Below are 17228 nucleotides of genomic sequence, written 5' to 3'. Positions count from 1 at the left end.
TGGGAAGATGAATTCACTGCGGTCTCCATCCTAAACCATGGAACCCTCAAGTGGACTCAGCAACCAGCCGGACAGGGTGGCAGTGCCTCTCCGCCCCCCTTCCCTGACATTGTAATGGGCTCCCAGTACCTGCATGGCCTTGACCTCGGGGAAGTCCCCGGCGGAAATCTGGTACTCCCGCTGCAGCTGGATGTAGATTTCTGGCAACCTGCTGATGAGCTCTCTCTTCTTGTTTTCCTTTCCAAATACGCTGGGCATCTCCTTCTTCAGGTAGCTGATGATGTAGGCATGTACCTGAAGGGGTATATGTCAGTGAGACATGCCATTTAGAACTGCACCAGAGGGACAAACAAGATGGCTTCCCATATGCATCATAACACATAACAGGCACCCCACAGAGCCATGGTCCTCAGGACAGGAGGAGGGTGAGGATTCGAGGAGAGGATGAGGAAAAATTACAAGCCTGATTTTGGGCATGTGGGACGTGAAGGATGTGAGGGACAGTGAGGTGAGCTGTCTCAGGGTGTCTGGAACGCAGGCCCAGAGCTCCAGGGGGAGCTGGAGTAGAGGTGGTGGCCAGAGCCACGAATGAATGAGACCACCCAGGGAAAGTGAGCAGAGAAAACCCCATCACTAAGGGCCAGGAGGAGGAGCCAGAAAAAGACGTTGGGAGGTGGCATGTGATCAGAGCTATGGGAGGATGAACCTAGAGGAGAGGTGACATCTGAGTCGGGCCTTGAAGAACAGGTAGGATGTGTGGGTGAGGGGAGGGATGCGGCAGCCCAGGGGAGGGAAGAACACAGATGGAGGTAACACACTGAGGGCAGTGTCATGTACGTGGCTGCAAGGCAGGCTTAGAAGGTGGGGAAGACGGGCTGCATTGAGACTCTGCTTGGTGGGTGCTAGGAGCCAATGGAGGACTTAGAACAGCTTTGCTAACCTAACATTGTACTAGTGACAGTTCTGGGAGACTGGAGAGGCCAGAATAATGCCGAGAGCTCCCTGCTTTCCAGGTAGGCTGGTGATGCTTGGCTGGGGACGGGGTGGGGTGAGGTAGGGTTGCAGAGAGAATTTCCCTTGGAACCTTGTCCTAAAATGCATCCCCAAGGAAGGGCAACTGACTTGGGGAAGTTCCATGGCTGTGCTCAGTTGTGCCTCTGAGTGGCCATTCCATGTCTGTGTAGAGAGGAGCAGTATGGTGGGGAGGGTTGGGGGGGGCGGGAGGGGTGGTGGGCTGGGCGGGAGCAGTCTTAGTTCTGCTGATTAACCAGAAGACCTAAAGGAAAGTTTCACCAGGGTCGGTGCCTGGGAACACCAAGAAACGAAACTTAGGGCTGACGTAAACGGCTGATCTGCAGAAATCTGTGCCCAATGAACAGTGAGATGAGAATTGCCATAATGTCCCTGTGGACAGTTTAGACCCCGAGATCGCTACAGGTGGCACTAAAGTCATTTCTGCATAAGACCAGCTGCCTGGGACCAGGCTGCTCAGCAGAAGCTCCCTGTGGGAGAGGGACCCCCAGTGTGCAAGGGGGGAAGCCCCGGAAACCCTGATCGCCTGGGGGTGGAAGGCCCGGGACTGTTCCTGAGGGGTGGTGAATCCCAGTGGGAGGGCTCTGCTTGGTCTGCGTCACCCCGTCCCTAAATCTCCACTCTTCTGCGGATTTCCAACTTTAGGACATTAAGACATGTTCATTACAAAAGTGCTCTTTGTCTATCTCGAATCCTACAGAGTAATTGAGAAGTCAAGAAAATAACTAAAACAAGAAAGGACGAAAAACAGAGCAGTGATTACAAAAAGAAAATGACTGTGTGGCTATGGAAAATCCTATTAAAGAAAACAGACTTCTACTGTAATCTTGTGGGAGAATGGAAATTAAATAAAGGGGTAAGCAGACACCTTCCATAGCTCAGCGGAGGGCCTCTGGTATGGATACCCACCGGGCACAGCCAAAAACACTGTGCTAAGATCTGAAACTAAAAAATAGGTGCACAATGCAAATGCTGGCATGATCGGACCAGACACTGCTACCCTCTCCATCTGGATAAAGGACATGTCAACATGAGCACACATCGTAGCTGTTGCTACAAGTATAGATTGGGAGAGATGCTTCTAAACACTTCTGTCACTAGTAAACTTGTTTATTTCCTTATTTTTCAAATTGAAACAACTTAAAATATTTACACAATTCTTTGAGACAGCTGGAGAAACCCAAAGTTTGGGAATCTTTTATTTAGAGGGATGGGCTTTAACTGCATTCTTGAAGATCTGAGGAATAAGTGGTGAGATTGACGACTGACTTGCCTCGGAGAGTGAACACCCGGCTGGGGGAGGGCCTTGTGCAGAGATGAAGGACTTGGAGCAGCTGCGTACACCAGGGAGAACCAGTTGCTCATCGGCTGTCCTTGCGTCATCTCCTTGGCTCGGCCCTCCTGGAATCTCTGGACTGGGCCTGGGGGTACCTCTCCCTTCCATGCTCAGGCCTGCCCTGCCCTGGAGCCAGCCCCAACTGAAGCGGGAAGTCCCATAGCTGCTCAGTCTCCCAGCTGCAAAGGTTTCTTACTGTGAGCGCCCCCACCCTTCCTCACCTCCCAGCTCAGGCCGGGGGCAGCAGGGTTCCCCATGACCCCTCACCACCTACTAGAGTGGTACTGCAGGGCTGCCAGGTCCCTGCTCAGGGAAGGCTGACTCCCCACCCAGCTCCCAGCCCCCCTAGGACTGGCACCCTCTTCCTGAGCACTGAGCACTGCCTGGGGCCCAGAAGCCTGCGTTAGCTGCGCTAAAGTGCAGGGGTGTGCACCTGCCACAGCTCTCCACCACCGCCTGGCACCTGCTCCCTCATCTCAGCCCTTGTGGTGTGCGCTGGCTGATGACTGAGGCTGCAGGTTAATGGGCCGCCCCTGGACACCAGGCCTCCAGTGCCCTGCCATGACCGGCGCAGTTCTTGTGCCAGGCTCAACTCCCTCCTCCTCCCACCTGCCTGGCACTACCTGAGTCATGACCCTCAAGTGACCTACTCATGCTGCAGGCTACTCTCAGCCTCCACCTCCACGTCCAGGAAGTTCCATTGGCCTGATCTGTGGAAGTCTCCAGTTGTACTGCCTCTGCATGGCCACCCACCTCCTGCCCTTCCCTGGGCATCCTAAGACAGTAATCTGGGGTCAGGTTCTATGCATGGGCCTTGTCCCTAAGAAGTCTATCAAGTTACAAGGTAAATTATCATCCTCAGGATCATGGAGCATTAAATCTGGAAGGAACCCCATATATCTGACTGAACTCCAGGTTCTAGGAAATTCAGATGACCTACTCAAGGTCACACAGCTAGTGTGGAGATGCAGAGCTGGCACTAACATTTAACTGTCCTTATAGAATTAATTGCTTTCTGCGGGTATGAATTAAAAATCTTACTGAAGCTGTTGAAAATCTGGAATTCAAAATGCACTGTGTCCTATGGCACAACAGTGTGGGAAACTCCGACGTCTGGCTTCTGACTGTTCCTAACTCCCAGGGGAGCTTTGGAGAGGTGATTTGCTCTCCCCTCCCCATACACGAAACAGACACGTCATGGCACACACCATCATGAACGCCACACAGGATGTGGGTAGGCTGCAATCTTCTGGCAGGACGGCACCTCATAATTTCCTAAGGACTCTTGGTAAACACTGGGGATGGCCTGGATGGCTGAAATTCCCAGTCAACTTCAAAAGCTCACTCCTCCCTAATGTGTTGAAGACGCCTCTCAAAATAAATGCAGGAGTGGGGCCAGACCTGGCGATGTCCCCAGGGAAGGAGGTGGAAACAGTGTGAGAACTTTTGTTCTTATAATGAGAGAAAACTAATGGAGAAAAGGAATAGGAAGGAGAAGAGAGGAGAAAAGGGAGCGGGAGAGGCAGGACGAGACCTAGTGTGGAAGGTCAGGGTAAGGCCCTGCCACCACCGTCCACTCACTGAGCTGCATGAGTCATCTAATTCCCACCTCAGCTTGCTCATCCTCGAACTGGAAATCACACCCTCACCTCACAGGCTTGTTACTAGGAGAATCAAACGAGATCACGCATGTGATTGCACTTTGTCTACTAGCAGGAGGAGTGAAAAATGTCATTGACTAATAGTCAAAGGCCAACAGCTGGAGGGGTAGTAACACCAGAGAAGGCTTGTGGCTACTTAGTCCTCACTGAATAACTAACAAACTCTATATATTTGAATAGTAATATGATGAATTAGGGTCCCACATGCTTCCTTCACAAGTGAATGACACTGAACCCTGGAGGCTTTCGAACATTCTTATCTTGTCCAATTCGCCCTTTGCCTTGTATAAAACTGGAAAAGCCCCAACTCATCCAAGGGTGAGGGCTGGGAGTAAATCAAATGGATCAGAAAGTCAATTTTTCCCTGGGCTGGTAACTCAATGAGCAGAAAGAGATGTCCTCCCCGGTAAATGAACACAAATTTGTAGTTCATGTGCACACTCTGCCACAATCTCATTAATCGTGTCCAGAGACAAGTGTTTATACATACGCAAGACTGAGAAGCATGTACTCAGAATGAGAGTGGATAAACTCACCCTGGCTTGGAGGGCAACCCCTAGCAGCAAGTGCTGGCAGCTTCCAGTGCTCATGGTCAGTAGCAATGGAAATGCTCACGGAATTTGGATACTGGGGAGCAGTTTGGGGAAAGTCAGGCTGAGAAAACACAGTTCTACACCGGGGGCAGCCTCATCTGCAAGCTTACCACGACCTGTGGGAGACCTGTGTCTTTGTAGGCTCAGCTGGAAACTTGCATAGAGCATTTAACATCAGGGGATCAGCATATTTTAAAAGTGGGTTTATGATGATATAAAAAATCCACTTCATAAATTAAAGACCCAAAAGATGAACCCATGTGGTAGTAAGAGTTTGAGACTGCGAGAGGCAGAGAAAAGTGGCTGGTTGGTTCCCACTCAAGCAGGGGTTTGTTATTCTGTGGAAACAAAGCTAGCACCAATAGCATACGTGACCCTGAAGAACCTTAGAGGGGACTGAGGTGGCCCACCCAATCACTGACCTTCAAAGAGACAGGCTTCCTACACGGACGCAAGCACTGACACACATTCACAGCAGCTTGGGGCTGCTGACTGAGCTGTTTTTGTTTGTTAGTTTTTTGAGAAAGATAAGCCCTAATATCTGCCGCCAATCCTCCTCTTTTGGCTGAGGAAGCTTGGCCCTGAGCTAACATCTGTGCCAGCCTTCCCCTATTTTATATGTGGGACACCCGCCACAGCATGGCTTGATGAGTGGTGTGTAGGTCCGAGCCTGGGATCTGAACTGGTGAACCCCAGGCCGCTGAAGTGGAGTGTGCAAACTTAACCACTATGCCACAGGGTCGGCCCTGACTGAGCTGCTTTGGTGGACTAGGCATTAAAGGGGTCATCATCAGCCACTGTAGAATGATTCTCAACACAGCTTAGTCCAGGTCCATTTGGTGATTCTCAAAATGCCTAGCTTCCCCACAGAAGGAACTGGCAGTGCAGATGGAGCGGAAGGCTGGGCTCTGCACGTTACACGTGACTAAGAGGAGAACATGCTTTGAAGACAAAACTAACTCCACAGAACTATAGTAAACTCCCTAAATCACTGACCTCGCCTTTTCATCCTCATTTTTAGTTGTTCCTTCCTCAAATGTTGACTCATTTTTTGTTGGAAAAAATCTCCAGATGGGGAGGACCTTTCCTATCCTTGGGCAACGTGTTTATAAAGGCTGAGGTCCAACGGTGAACTTGCCTTGTTTTTTACTTTTGTTTAACTTATCCCATAAAATACTATTACTCGGAGTTTCTTTAATTTGGCTATTTTAATTATAGCTGAATAAAACTAACTTATATTTTCTAGACTGTTTTTTGGGCTTTCCTCAAATAGCTTACACTAAAGAATCACAAGATGAACCTTGACTGGCATCTTAGATTATGAACAGTCTTCAGAGAAGGATGTTCACGGACATCAGAAGGTGTGATCTTTGGGGCTAACCACAAACCCACTCTAAAGGTTTCCTGTTCCTTGAAAGAGAGAGTTGTGAAAAAACATGTAAACAGAAAAAGCACGGAAATCATTAAATTTCAAGACAGCTTTGGCAAGGGTGCCATTTTTCACATCATTAAAGTGTCATCTTCATGACACCTTGAGTCTGATTACAGTAGAACCCAGCAGGACGTTAAAGACAAACTTATTTTATTTCTAGATGGTCCATGGATTCTGCCTGATTATGGTGTTTTATAGACATACTCCACACCCCAACTCAGATCTGACATCTCCTAGGTGACATCTGAAAACTTACCCTTCGCATGCTTTCAAAATGTCAGCTCGATAAACCTCTGCACTTTGTAGGGTTTATGTTGATGGAGAATTTTATGGAATAAAAAGAATGACAGATTCATGCAGAAAGCAAGGACATAGCAAAGAGCGACAGATACCGTCTACTCTGGATTTCAGGGGAACACTTTCTGGATGAAGGAGTCAAGACTGATTGGGGTTTGAATCTATATTTTGCAACTTACAGGCTGTGAAGCCTTGGGCAAGTTACTTCGCCTCTCTGAGCTTCAGTTCCCTCCCGTGAGAAATTAAGAAAATGCTCAACTTTCACAGTTATTGACAGGATCAGACAAAATAACACCTGTGATAGAAATCACAGAGCTTCTGGAACAGTGAGGGTTGGCTTACAAAAGGAAAACTGGATCAAGAGAAATGAAGTTTTATACACCAAAATCAAAGAGCATTTTTAGGAACTATAAATACGGCAAAGAGAAAAACTCAGGTGACTCCTTCTCCTTTGAAGCAACGACAAGTTCACAAATGGCCACAGAACTGCAGATGGTGTAAGCTGACGGCAGCGGTTAGTGGCCGAGGCCATTGTGCTGAGTTCTGCGTCTCGTCCACCCGAGACTGTTTCCTGTCCCCCTCGCAGGGTCGTGGTACCCCAGGAGCACACTGGCACGGAGCAGCTCAGGCTGGAAACATCTGTCCTTCAAACATTTTCCTTTATGAAAAGGAACAAGCCAGATACTATTCTTAGGAAGGAAAAAAGGACCAGCTTTTTTCCTAGAAGTAAGCTCAGCAAGTTGGCCGCCCCCCGCCTCTACACAAGGGCTGCATTATTCCCGGCGTCTGTACACAGCAGCACTCTGTGCCTCTCTGAACAGAGGCCATGCTACCCCTTCACAGGGCCTCATGCTCCAGGATGGCAGGGAAGCCCCACGGTCTTGCCACTCCCAGTAAGCCCCCTGCTCTACATTTATTTATATGACTGAACACAGCTGTGTCTTGAGTCACTAGGCCCTCGGCAATGAGTGGCAAATTAAAAATGCCCACAGGCATTTAAAAAATTGTTCAAAAAACCCTTGAAATCTGCAAAGGCTATGACATGATTTATCAGCCTTGGTTATAAAAAAAAAATGTTGGGTACTGTGTACCCTGAAGGTTAAATCCAGCCATACCAGCGGGAGAAGAGAGAAACCACAGGCCAAAGTGGGCATGGAGTGGGCAAACCCAGACATCCTGCCACCAGGCATGAGGCCCAAGACAAGCAGGAGAGGGAAATCATTTTGGGAGAGCTGCAGATATGTGGACCTACAGACTGGTTAACACAGCTGCCTTGCAGAACTGGACAAAAGTGGCTCTAGTTCCGGAAAGGAAGCAGCCTGTGCCAGGCAGAAAGGATAAAGAGCAGTGACTCACAGGGGTGCCAGTGACTACAGAGTGGCTGAGCGAGACGGGAGGGGTGCATGAGGCCGCGCTGGGACGCAAGTTGAGGAGAGGGGGAAAGAGCAGACTGAGGTACTATGCAGGGGGCCGCGGCAGCCAGGGATGGGTCTCTTTGGACCTAGGAGAGACACTGCTGTGCGGGGACACTGGCATGAAGACAGAGTCCACGGAGGAGCAATGAGGAGGTGATGGAAGGCTGGTCACCTGCCTGGCGGTCACCCTCAGCAAGGCCCTCCCTGCCTCCCCTGGCCAGTCCCCCTCCTCAGAGCACAGTGTCCACCCCTCAATCAGCATACAGCTCGACATTCTGTAACAGGGGGCTTTGGCGCCACCTCCTCCACCAGACTAGGCTCCCCGGCCTTTGCCCAGGGCTGCTGAGAAACTGTCGCCTGAATGAGGCAAAGTAGTGGCAGGCCTGCTGGGCCCTAAGGCCAGATCAGAAGCTGCTCACTGTGCAGCAAGAGGATGTGGGAAGGGACACAAGTTCTCTGCCACCAGCAGACAAAGAGGAAGTGAGCTGACCTGACCAGGGTACTAGCAGATGTGGAGAGGCAGCCCTGTGGACTGGTTTTAGCTGAAGTGACAAGGCCGAAGCAGAAGGCTGGAATGAGAGCCAGGAGGGCTGTCTCTTAGTCCTAGCTTTGTCCCTAACGGGTTAGGTGACCCTGGAGAATTCACTCATTTTGTCTTTGTAAAATTAGGGAGTCAGGACAGACCTCTGCTTCCCAAACTTGGCTGATCATGAGAATCATTTGGGGAGCTTTCCACACACACACACATACACACACATATGCATGCACACATATGTGTACACAGGGACAGGCCCCCACACATGTGAATCAGAGGCTCTGGGGCAGGGCCTGGAAATTTACGTTGGTTAAAGCTCCTGGGTGCTTCCGACAATCCCTGGGACTAGATAAACTCTGCAGGCGCTCGCAGCATTAGAGGAAGATGATTTTATGAAATGTACACATAGCTTTTAAAGAACTATTTTTTTTTATACTTTTTCTTAGAGGAGTCACACGCTTTTCTCTCTTCAGAGATGTAACAGAATTGACTAGACTGCTCGAGGGCGGGCAGCAGGCGACCCCTGGCCCCTCTTGGGCAAACTCGTGGGGCAGCTGAAAGTCTCAGCTCTGCGGTGGGGGAGCAGGGAGCCACAGCGGGCGTGCTCACAGGCCGCAACCCAGAATGCGGATGTGGTGCAACCCCAACCAACGCACCCAGCGGGTAGGCTGAGCCAGCCTTCCTCCCAGGCTCCTCCAGATCCATGCGGTGACACGGGGATCTATGCATTAGGCACAGGGTGACTGGTGGTGGCATCTCAGTACCCTACTAGTCTCTCCTATTTGGCTGGTTACGTGTCCATTGACCTAACAGAATAGCAGCTTCCAGGTAGGGAGCACGCTGATCACTCCCTGAGCACCAGGTGCATCGCCAAGCACTTTGCAAGGCCTGTCACATCAGCTCCTTACAAACACCATGTGACATGCTCTTCCAGCTCCATTTTACAGATCAGAAAACAGGTATGAAAAGGTTGAGTCATTTGCCCAAGATCACAGAGCTAGGGGCCAAAATCTCAACACGGACACTGTTCCACGTTCCATTCCCTAAGGCTCTTGGAATGGAGCCTGGCCTACCACCACCTTCCCTTGGAGGAGAGAGTGGGAAGGGTCCCCTGCCCCAGGCTGCCGCCCAGGGCGTCTCCGGGCTTACCTTGGCCAGCCTCGCTCGCTTGATGAGGTCATTGAGTTTGCGCACCGCCGCCTTCTGAGGAAGGCTCTGGATGTCCCTGAAGAGGTCCTGGGCCTCGGCCTCGAAGAGCCGGCGGTTGTCAGTGTTCTGCAGGGGCTGCGCCCAGAAGGAGCCGATGTAGACGCGCAGCACCTCGGGCGTGTTGATGACCTTGCCCAGGGACCACATGAGGGCCCCGTAGACCCGCATCAGCTGCTGCGTGTCCACCTGGTCGGCCTTGTTCAGCACCACGCGGATCTTGTCGTCCTGGCCCCGGAAGGCCTTGATGGCCTCCGAGAACTCGTCCGAGATGTCCAGTTTGTGAGCATCGAAGAGCAAGATGATCCTGTCGACCCGTTCAGCGAACCACTGCAGGACCTGGCAGAAGTCGTACCCTGGGTGGAGAGAGGAGCACGTCAGTGCAGGCAGGTGCTGTGGAGATGTGTTTACCAGGAGGGCTTGGGCATCATCTGGTTCTCCAGCAGCTGCCAGGGAGGGAGCCCCGTCTCCACGCTGGAGGCAGTGGAGGCCTCAGGACCTGAAAATCATGTCCAACGGGGCCTCCCTGGGCTGGGTGTATCGAGTTAATGCTGGGGATCCTGGGAGCCCTTCCCCAGGAAGAAATAGAAGTAAAAAGGGGCTCAAGGTCACTCTGATTGGGCATTGCTCACTTCCATATCTGTAATTTCATTTCGTCCTCATAAGTCTCTTACTTCACCTAGTACAGTCCTTCGGATCAATGGAAAAACTGATCAATGGCTCTGCAAAACTGCAGGCCATGGGTCAACAGCTCTTACTTCTGTCAAAGTCTCACTTTTCTGAAAGTACCAGAGATGGACAAGGAAGAAAACCTGGAGGCCGTTCAGAGTCCCACGGGGTGTCCAGAAAGCACAACGAAAGAAGAATCGCCTTCTCTTAACCCAAGTTTTTAAGAGTGTTAAGGGGGTCAAAGGTCAGCCTGGCTGAAACTGTGACCAACATTTATCATTTGGACTATTTTTATCTTAAGTATGTTGTAAATATTTAAAACATGTCTCACAGCCATTCTGTCAAATGGTCTGTGGCCAATTTCTTTTTTAAAATGGCCAGGCCCACAACAAATTGTTTATTTCGCTTTGGCCACATCCCAGGATGCTCCAAATTGTGCAGCTAAATAAACACCCCTGTCAGCCTGTGGTCCAGGACTTTCAGGAATTTCCCCGGGGAGGTAGCGTCCCATGAAGCAAACAAGAGGAGGCCGGTCCCACAGGTTTATTTTTAATCTCGGTCTGACCAGCTGTGGAGTCAGTCTTTTCTTAGATTTTGAAAACTTCCAAACACATAGAAAAGTCTAGAGAATAACAGAATGAACGCTGATACACCCACCTTGTAACGTGAATACATTTTGACACTTGGCCTTGTTGCTTCAGATACCTTTAAAAATTTGTCTGGTTTATTTATATAAGAAAATACTATATAGCAGTGAGGGTGAACTAGATTTTTCACTCACCAACACAGGCAAATCTCCAAAAAGCTGGTGAGTAAAAAATCAGAGTCAAAGGGCTATGTACAGTACGATAACATTCATGTAAAATGTTAAAAAACAAAGCAATACTCAACAGCCTATGGATACACACCACAGCACAAATACAAAAATGTTAACACCAGTTCTGGATGCTGGTTGACCCTGGGGATGGGGAGAGTGGGGGGTTGAATGTGGCTGAGAAAGAGTCTAGAGGAGAACGAGCTATCAGGCAAAAATAAGGGGGTCTGTGGCCTAAAGTTTCCATGAGTTTGAAGAACAGGAGTAAGGAGAATAGCTGGGCGAGCAGAGTGGATTCAGACACATTCTAAATAAAGAAAACAAGACATTCAGAAGCGCTGAAGTCCCCGTGTACACCTCCCCAAGCTCCTCCTCAGCCTCCTCCCCCGAGGGAACCACTGCCCCGAACGTGGTACTCAGCCTCCCCACATGTGTGCACACCTCCAGCTCACGCTCCTCACTTCTCTGTTCTGTCTCTCTGTAGCATGCCCTGATTCCCTGGGGATAAGGAGCACAAAGGTAGTTCTCGGAATGCGGGCCAGAGTTTATTTTCATCGCTGTCAGTAGCCAGTTTAGAACAGAGGAAAATCAGAGGCCTATTGAACATGTCACACAGTGGTGTGTAACGATTCAGAGTCAAGATTTTACCCTGCGTTCTGGCCCTGTGAGGCCAGAGCAAACTGCCTCCCAAGGCAGCAGTCAGTGGGCCTGTCATTGAGACGGACTCGCACGCCAGAAGGCCCAGAGGCCGGGTAGCAGACCCTCAGCTGATGAGCGCCGGCACTGTTCTCCAGGCGCCGGGAAGATGCCGTGGAACCACCCAGCAGAAGGACCTGCATGTGACCTTGCTCTTCCAGTAGGGATGGTCGGCTTCTCTCTCTGACCCAACACTCTTTACTTGGTCTCCTTTGGGATCAAAATCGGGTAACTGAAGGTTCAGAAACAGATTAAAGAAAATGCTGTGTCCGGGGTGTACGCTGGAGTGGGCATGAGTTGTATTTTGCTGAACACCCTTCCTTTTGTCGGGGTCAAAAAAAGCTGCAGCGGTGGCAGACAATCCCTGGCCCTGCTTGTTAGCAGGCTGGGGTGTGGACAGGTGGTCTAGAATCAGACAGTCCTGTCCTTCCACCAGAGCAGGGTACTGAATCTTGAGGGAATGACGCAAAGACACAGGGAAAAGCAGAATTTATTCATGGTGGAGGCGGCTGAGTTGAGGTCCAGTGGTGGTGGCTTCCTAACCTAGTTTTTGAGCCTAGCTCTCCAACCTTCCCATTAACTCTGTGAACAAGCTGATCTTCTGAAAAATTCCTTTTCTGCTTAAGTCAGCCAGAATCAGCTTCTTTGATTTGTTACTAAGAACCATGACTGGTAAATAATTATTTCCCACATTTAAATATTTCTGAATTCTGGATGCTTCTTACAATTAGTGCTCAAAGAAACTTGTCACCACCGGTGCACGTGCAAATTCAGCCATGCAGACATGCCCCCTCCCTCCGAGGGCCACCTGCGTTGACAGCTTGGCCTCGACAGCACCGTATGTGTTTAAACTTTAATTTGCTTCCTGTTATTTTAAATGTCTTTTTAAAAGACTTCATTCCAACACTTCAGTGCAATAAAAAGCTACTAGGAACAGAGCTGCCAGGTGTAAGTTTACTATAAGGGAAGCCATTACTCATCGCTGGAGGAATGGCCACATGTCCATATTTTCTTGTTTTAAATAACACCGAGAGCTTACTAGGGTTTAAGAAGTGCAGGTAGGTAGAACTGTGTTTGTTTGTCACTGAGCAGGTGTAAAACGATTGCTTGTCACACAGCAGGTAAAGCAATCAAAGGTGAAGAAATCTCCAGGTGTCTCAGAAGCAAGCAGAATTATCAAAGTGAGGGGAGGCTGGTCTGCTCAGTGTCCGCTCCACATACAGTTTTTATTATTATTATTCCGTGGCATTAAGTACATTGACACTGCTGTACAACCATCACCACCATCCATCTCCAGAACTCTTTTCATCTTCCCAAACTGAAACCCCGCCCATTAAACACTAACTTTGCATCCTCCCCGCCCCCCAGTCAATTGCAACCTCCATTCTATTTTCTGTCTCCATGAATTTGTCTACTCTGGGAACCGCGTATAAATGGAATCATACAGTATTTGTCTTTTTGCGACAGGCTTAGTTCACTTGGCATAATGTCCTCAAGCTTCATCCATGTTGTAGCATGTGTCACAATCTCCTTCCTTTTCAAGGTTGGATAGGTCTGTTCAATTCTTATATCCTGAAATAATAGCACCAAATACCCATCTACCAAAAAGTTCTGGCTGATTTTTAAGAAATGATTTAATTTAATGATATGTTAGTCTGCCTGCTGAAGGAAAACAGTGATTCAGAAGGACCTAGAGACCAGTGATTCTCAAAGCATGGTCTTGCATCAGAATCAAATAAGGGGTTTGCTAAAATTTAGACTCTGAGGCCGCTCATCAACATTTCCTCGTCTGTAAAATGGGGCTAATGATGGAATCCACATAGCTCATGGGGCTGCGGAGTTAACATATGTGAAGCATTTACAATCATCTTGGCACCTAGAAATCTCTCCAAAATGTTATCTACCGGTTATTTAAAAAATCTTTGTATCCAGTCCCAGAGTACAGTGGGGGTACAATAAATGTTTCTTGAAGGATGCTTGATTGGGGCCAAGCAGAGTCTGCAGCCATGGAAACAAACAAACAAATTAGGGTAAATGGGACAACGCAATGGTGCTTGAACCAAGTAACAGAATAAGTGCTCAGAAAACAGTTAATGAAAGATACCGATCTAGCAGAGAACCGCTCATATTTTACAAATAGAGCTAGTGGACTCACAAAGGCCAGAGGCCTTTCTTTTGGTTGTGAAACAGATGGAGTTCTACCAGTTGGTCTTAAAGACCCTGGGTTATTCCTAAAAGAAAGTTACGATCCTAATCAGAGAATTCCCCCTGGCCTAGGACAGTCCTGCATCCCCTCGCTGGCTGGCATAACTCAGGGCATATGATGTACTCAGTAGGAGCAGAGCAATGAATCTTCTGTTACAGAGGGTGCTCAGGTCCCTATTAACACGAGAGTTCAGCCACACTATGCAAAGTAGGTCTGTGATGGCGCTACCACTTAAAACAAGGTTTAAAATTAGTGGCCCTCAGCTTCTGTTTTGTTTGGCCTACATGGTGTCTTTACATTCTGAGCTGACTGTCTTTGGTCTAGACACGCACTGCCAGTTCTTACAGACTGCCAGTCCACACACGTCTCCAGCACCTGGTGACCACTTGTGAGCAGAAACACTACAGCTCTGGCTCAGCCTCTGAGACCAAACTAGGTCCTCTGAGAAGCTGCCCCCCCCCCCCCCCCCCCGCCCCAGCTCTCCCAGGCTCCTGCAGGGGTCTTACAGCTCCCAGAGAATTGCACCCTGAGAGTTCACAGGTGTCTCCCCAACAGGGCCGTGGGCATCCGAGGACACAGGCCCTTCCTACCCTGCTCTCTCTAGCTCCAGAATAGTGCTCAAACAGGCAGGTCTCAGTAAATGCTTCCTGAAGGACCGAATGTTCTCTGTGGAAAATGTGTTCAGAATTCTCAGAACTGACGTTAACAACCTTTGGCACACGTCTCTTGGAAATTGGAAGTACACTAAACATCTTGGAATCTAACAATACATTTCAAATACAAAAGTCACAAATGGGTTAATTAATCATTATTGAGTGCCTGGGATGTGCTTGCAACTGTTGCTGAGGGACACAGTTCTACAGAAGAAGGCTGCTAGCTTTCTCCATAACAGCCCCACGCTGGAAACAATCCAGATGCCCCTCACCAGGCGAATGGATACACTGTGGCACATCTACAGGGTGGAATACTACTCAGCGAGGAAAGGAACCAGCTACTGACACACCCAGCCACATGGGGGAGTCTCAGAAACATGCTGAGTGAGAGAAGCCAGAGGCTAAAGGGCACACACTGTACGATTCCATTTATATTAAATTCTACAACAGGCAAAGCTAAGCTACAGTGACAGCAAGCAGACGGGTGTTTGCCTCTGGCTCAGGGTGGGGCTGGAACTGACTACAAAGTGGCCAGAACAAAGAAGGAACTTCTCAGGGAGATAGAAAGTTCCTATTTCTTGATGGTGGTGGTGGTTCACAAGCGTGCAATAGTCAAAACTCATCAAGCTGTACAATCAAAATGAGTGCATTATTATATGCTATACTTCAATAAAATTGACTTAAAAAGTAAAAAAAAAAAAAAAAAAAAAGAGGGAAGGAAAAAAAGATTGCAATGTTGCCAAACTTGTTTGAAGATACACATCTCCACCAGCTGTGGCTTGGACCAGGAAGCTGAAATTGGTTCATCACGGGGACCGGGTGAAGAATCAGGCTGTCTACGGAGCTGGATTGTTGGATTCAGCTGAAGCAGGAGCCCTACCCTTTAGTCGAAATCGGTCTTAGCCAAAGAGGTTAACGTAAAATTTGGCTCATCCCCTGGAACTTTAAGAGTCGTATAATTTCACGAGTGTCCCACCTTCTAGCCAAGGTGATAAAAGAGCCTCTCACAGTGATGGATCAGGGACGAGAATGCTCTGAGTTTATGGGAATTGGTTCTAGCTAGGCAGAATGCACCATGGCCCGGGGCACATACACATCTGGGCGTGTGTGTGTGTGCATGCGTGTGTGTGTGTGCACCCGCGTGTGTGTGTATGCACATGAGCACGCATATGAGTGTACTGTATGTATTTATGTAAGAGTGTGTGTGGAGGGCACAAGAATCAACATAATAATAGAACTGTCCTCATGGTGCTCAATATATTTTTAAAATTTATTCACTCATTTATAGACATTTCAATTCTATAAGACCTTCCAATGGAACTTTCATTAGTCTGGAACAAAAGAGAGATGTAATTAGTCCAACCGTTTAAAAATATAGTTTCTATCTTTGCAAAAGGACCCAAAAGCTATACAGCTTTGGGAGCTGGGAAAGAGAAGTTGTCCTGGGGAGGATCCTGGCGTGGCATTCCTGGCTCCAAGTTGAGAGGACAAAGGGAGGGGGCAGGAAGGAAAGGGCCCCCTTCTACCTAATCAGGGGCTTCCGCCACAGCCCTGTGGAAAACCGTGGGCTCTGTCCCACCAAAGAGACCCACCAGGAAACGGCATCTGAGGTTAGAACAGCGGCCTCGTGGCTCAGGTAAATGCATGGTAGGGGCCCTGAGGAAGCAAATTTGGCAGACTATTTTTAACAGAACAACAGAAAAAAGTGCTTAAATTTCTTCCCAGAGCTAAGTTTCTAATTACATGAGTTTTAAACAAGATGCGTATCAATAAAAGGATGCAAGATAATGGAGGCCAGCCAGACTTGAGGCCAGGTTCTCCCTGCCCGTGTCCCAGCCTGTTCTTGGGGTGGGCAAGGCCCCTGGCCCAGTGGACGTGGCACAAGACTCTGCTCTGACCTCTCCTCTTTGGTGGGGCCCTGGCTGCCCTCTCGGAGCTGGCGGCTCCTGTTCCGTGCCTGGGCATTTGTACCCACACCCAGCGTTGACTATGCTGGTTTGTTTGTTAACACCAGCTTCTTTCCCTGAGTCCCCTAAGTGTCATGTCCATCTTTGTCCCTCCAGCACCTAGTCAACTGTCCAGCACAGACTGTCCAGACAGGCATTGAGAGAGTGTTGGCCATGCCCCTTAACTACACTTCTTGTCCCCATGCTCCTCCCTCTCTGATCCAGCCCTCAAATGATTCCCACCCCTTCTTAGAACTCAGAGAGAGTCTCCAAACTGTGAGTGCCCTGCTCACTTCTAGAACAAATGTTTACAGAATAAACACTCCATGACCAGCCCCTACCTTACTTCTCCAGCCTTTGCTCAGTTCTTATGAAACCCTCCCCTCCCCACCCTGTACACCACTGGGCTCTTTGCTGTTCCCCGAAAGCACCCTGCACTTTCCAGCCTCCGCACCTTTGCCCAGCCTTTTCCTTCTGCCTGGAATGCCCGTCCCTCTTCTCCATCTCCAACCGCCCATCCTTCTGTGGTCACTTCTGTCCAGGACGCCTTCCCCACCCGTGTGGAACCGAGCCTCCCCGCCTTCCGAGGGTCTGTTCTCTGCCATGGCCCATCCACTAGACTATACGCAGCCCGAGAGCAGAGGCCAAGTGTGAATCACGTCGGGAACCCAGAGGCCCAGCACAGAACATGTTACAGCGTCTAAATCAGGTTCTCCATGGCGTATTCTTACAGCACC

At 49.3% G+C, this 17228-nt stretch overlaps 1 protein-coding gene across 2 annotated transcripts in view; it reads right to left on the bottom strand.

The window, feature by feature from the left end:
- Positions 1-17228, bottom strand: part of EHD4 (EH domain containing 4) — a 76711-nt gene that overhangs the window by 11244 nt on the left and 48239 nt on the right. For both annotated transcript variants that reach the window (XM_070583368.1, XM_070583373.1), the window contains exons 4-5: positions 9451-9863; positions 130-294 (exon numbers count right to left, since the gene is read on the bottom strand). In XM_070583368.1, coding sequence (XP_070439469.1) covers positions 130-294; positions 9451-9863 — 578 coding nt within the window. The remainder of the gene's footprint in view (positions 1-129; positions 295-9450; positions 9864-17228) is intronic.

Source organism: Equus przewalskii, chromosome 1 (assembly GCF_037783145.1).
Source record: "Equus przewalskii isolate Varuska chromosome 1, EquPr2, whole genome shotgun sequence".
Lineage (NCBI taxonomy): Eukaryota > Metazoa > Chordata > Mammalia > Perissodactyla > Equidae > Equus > Equus przewalskii.
This window is presented reverse-complemented; position numbering and strand designations above follow the sequence as displayed.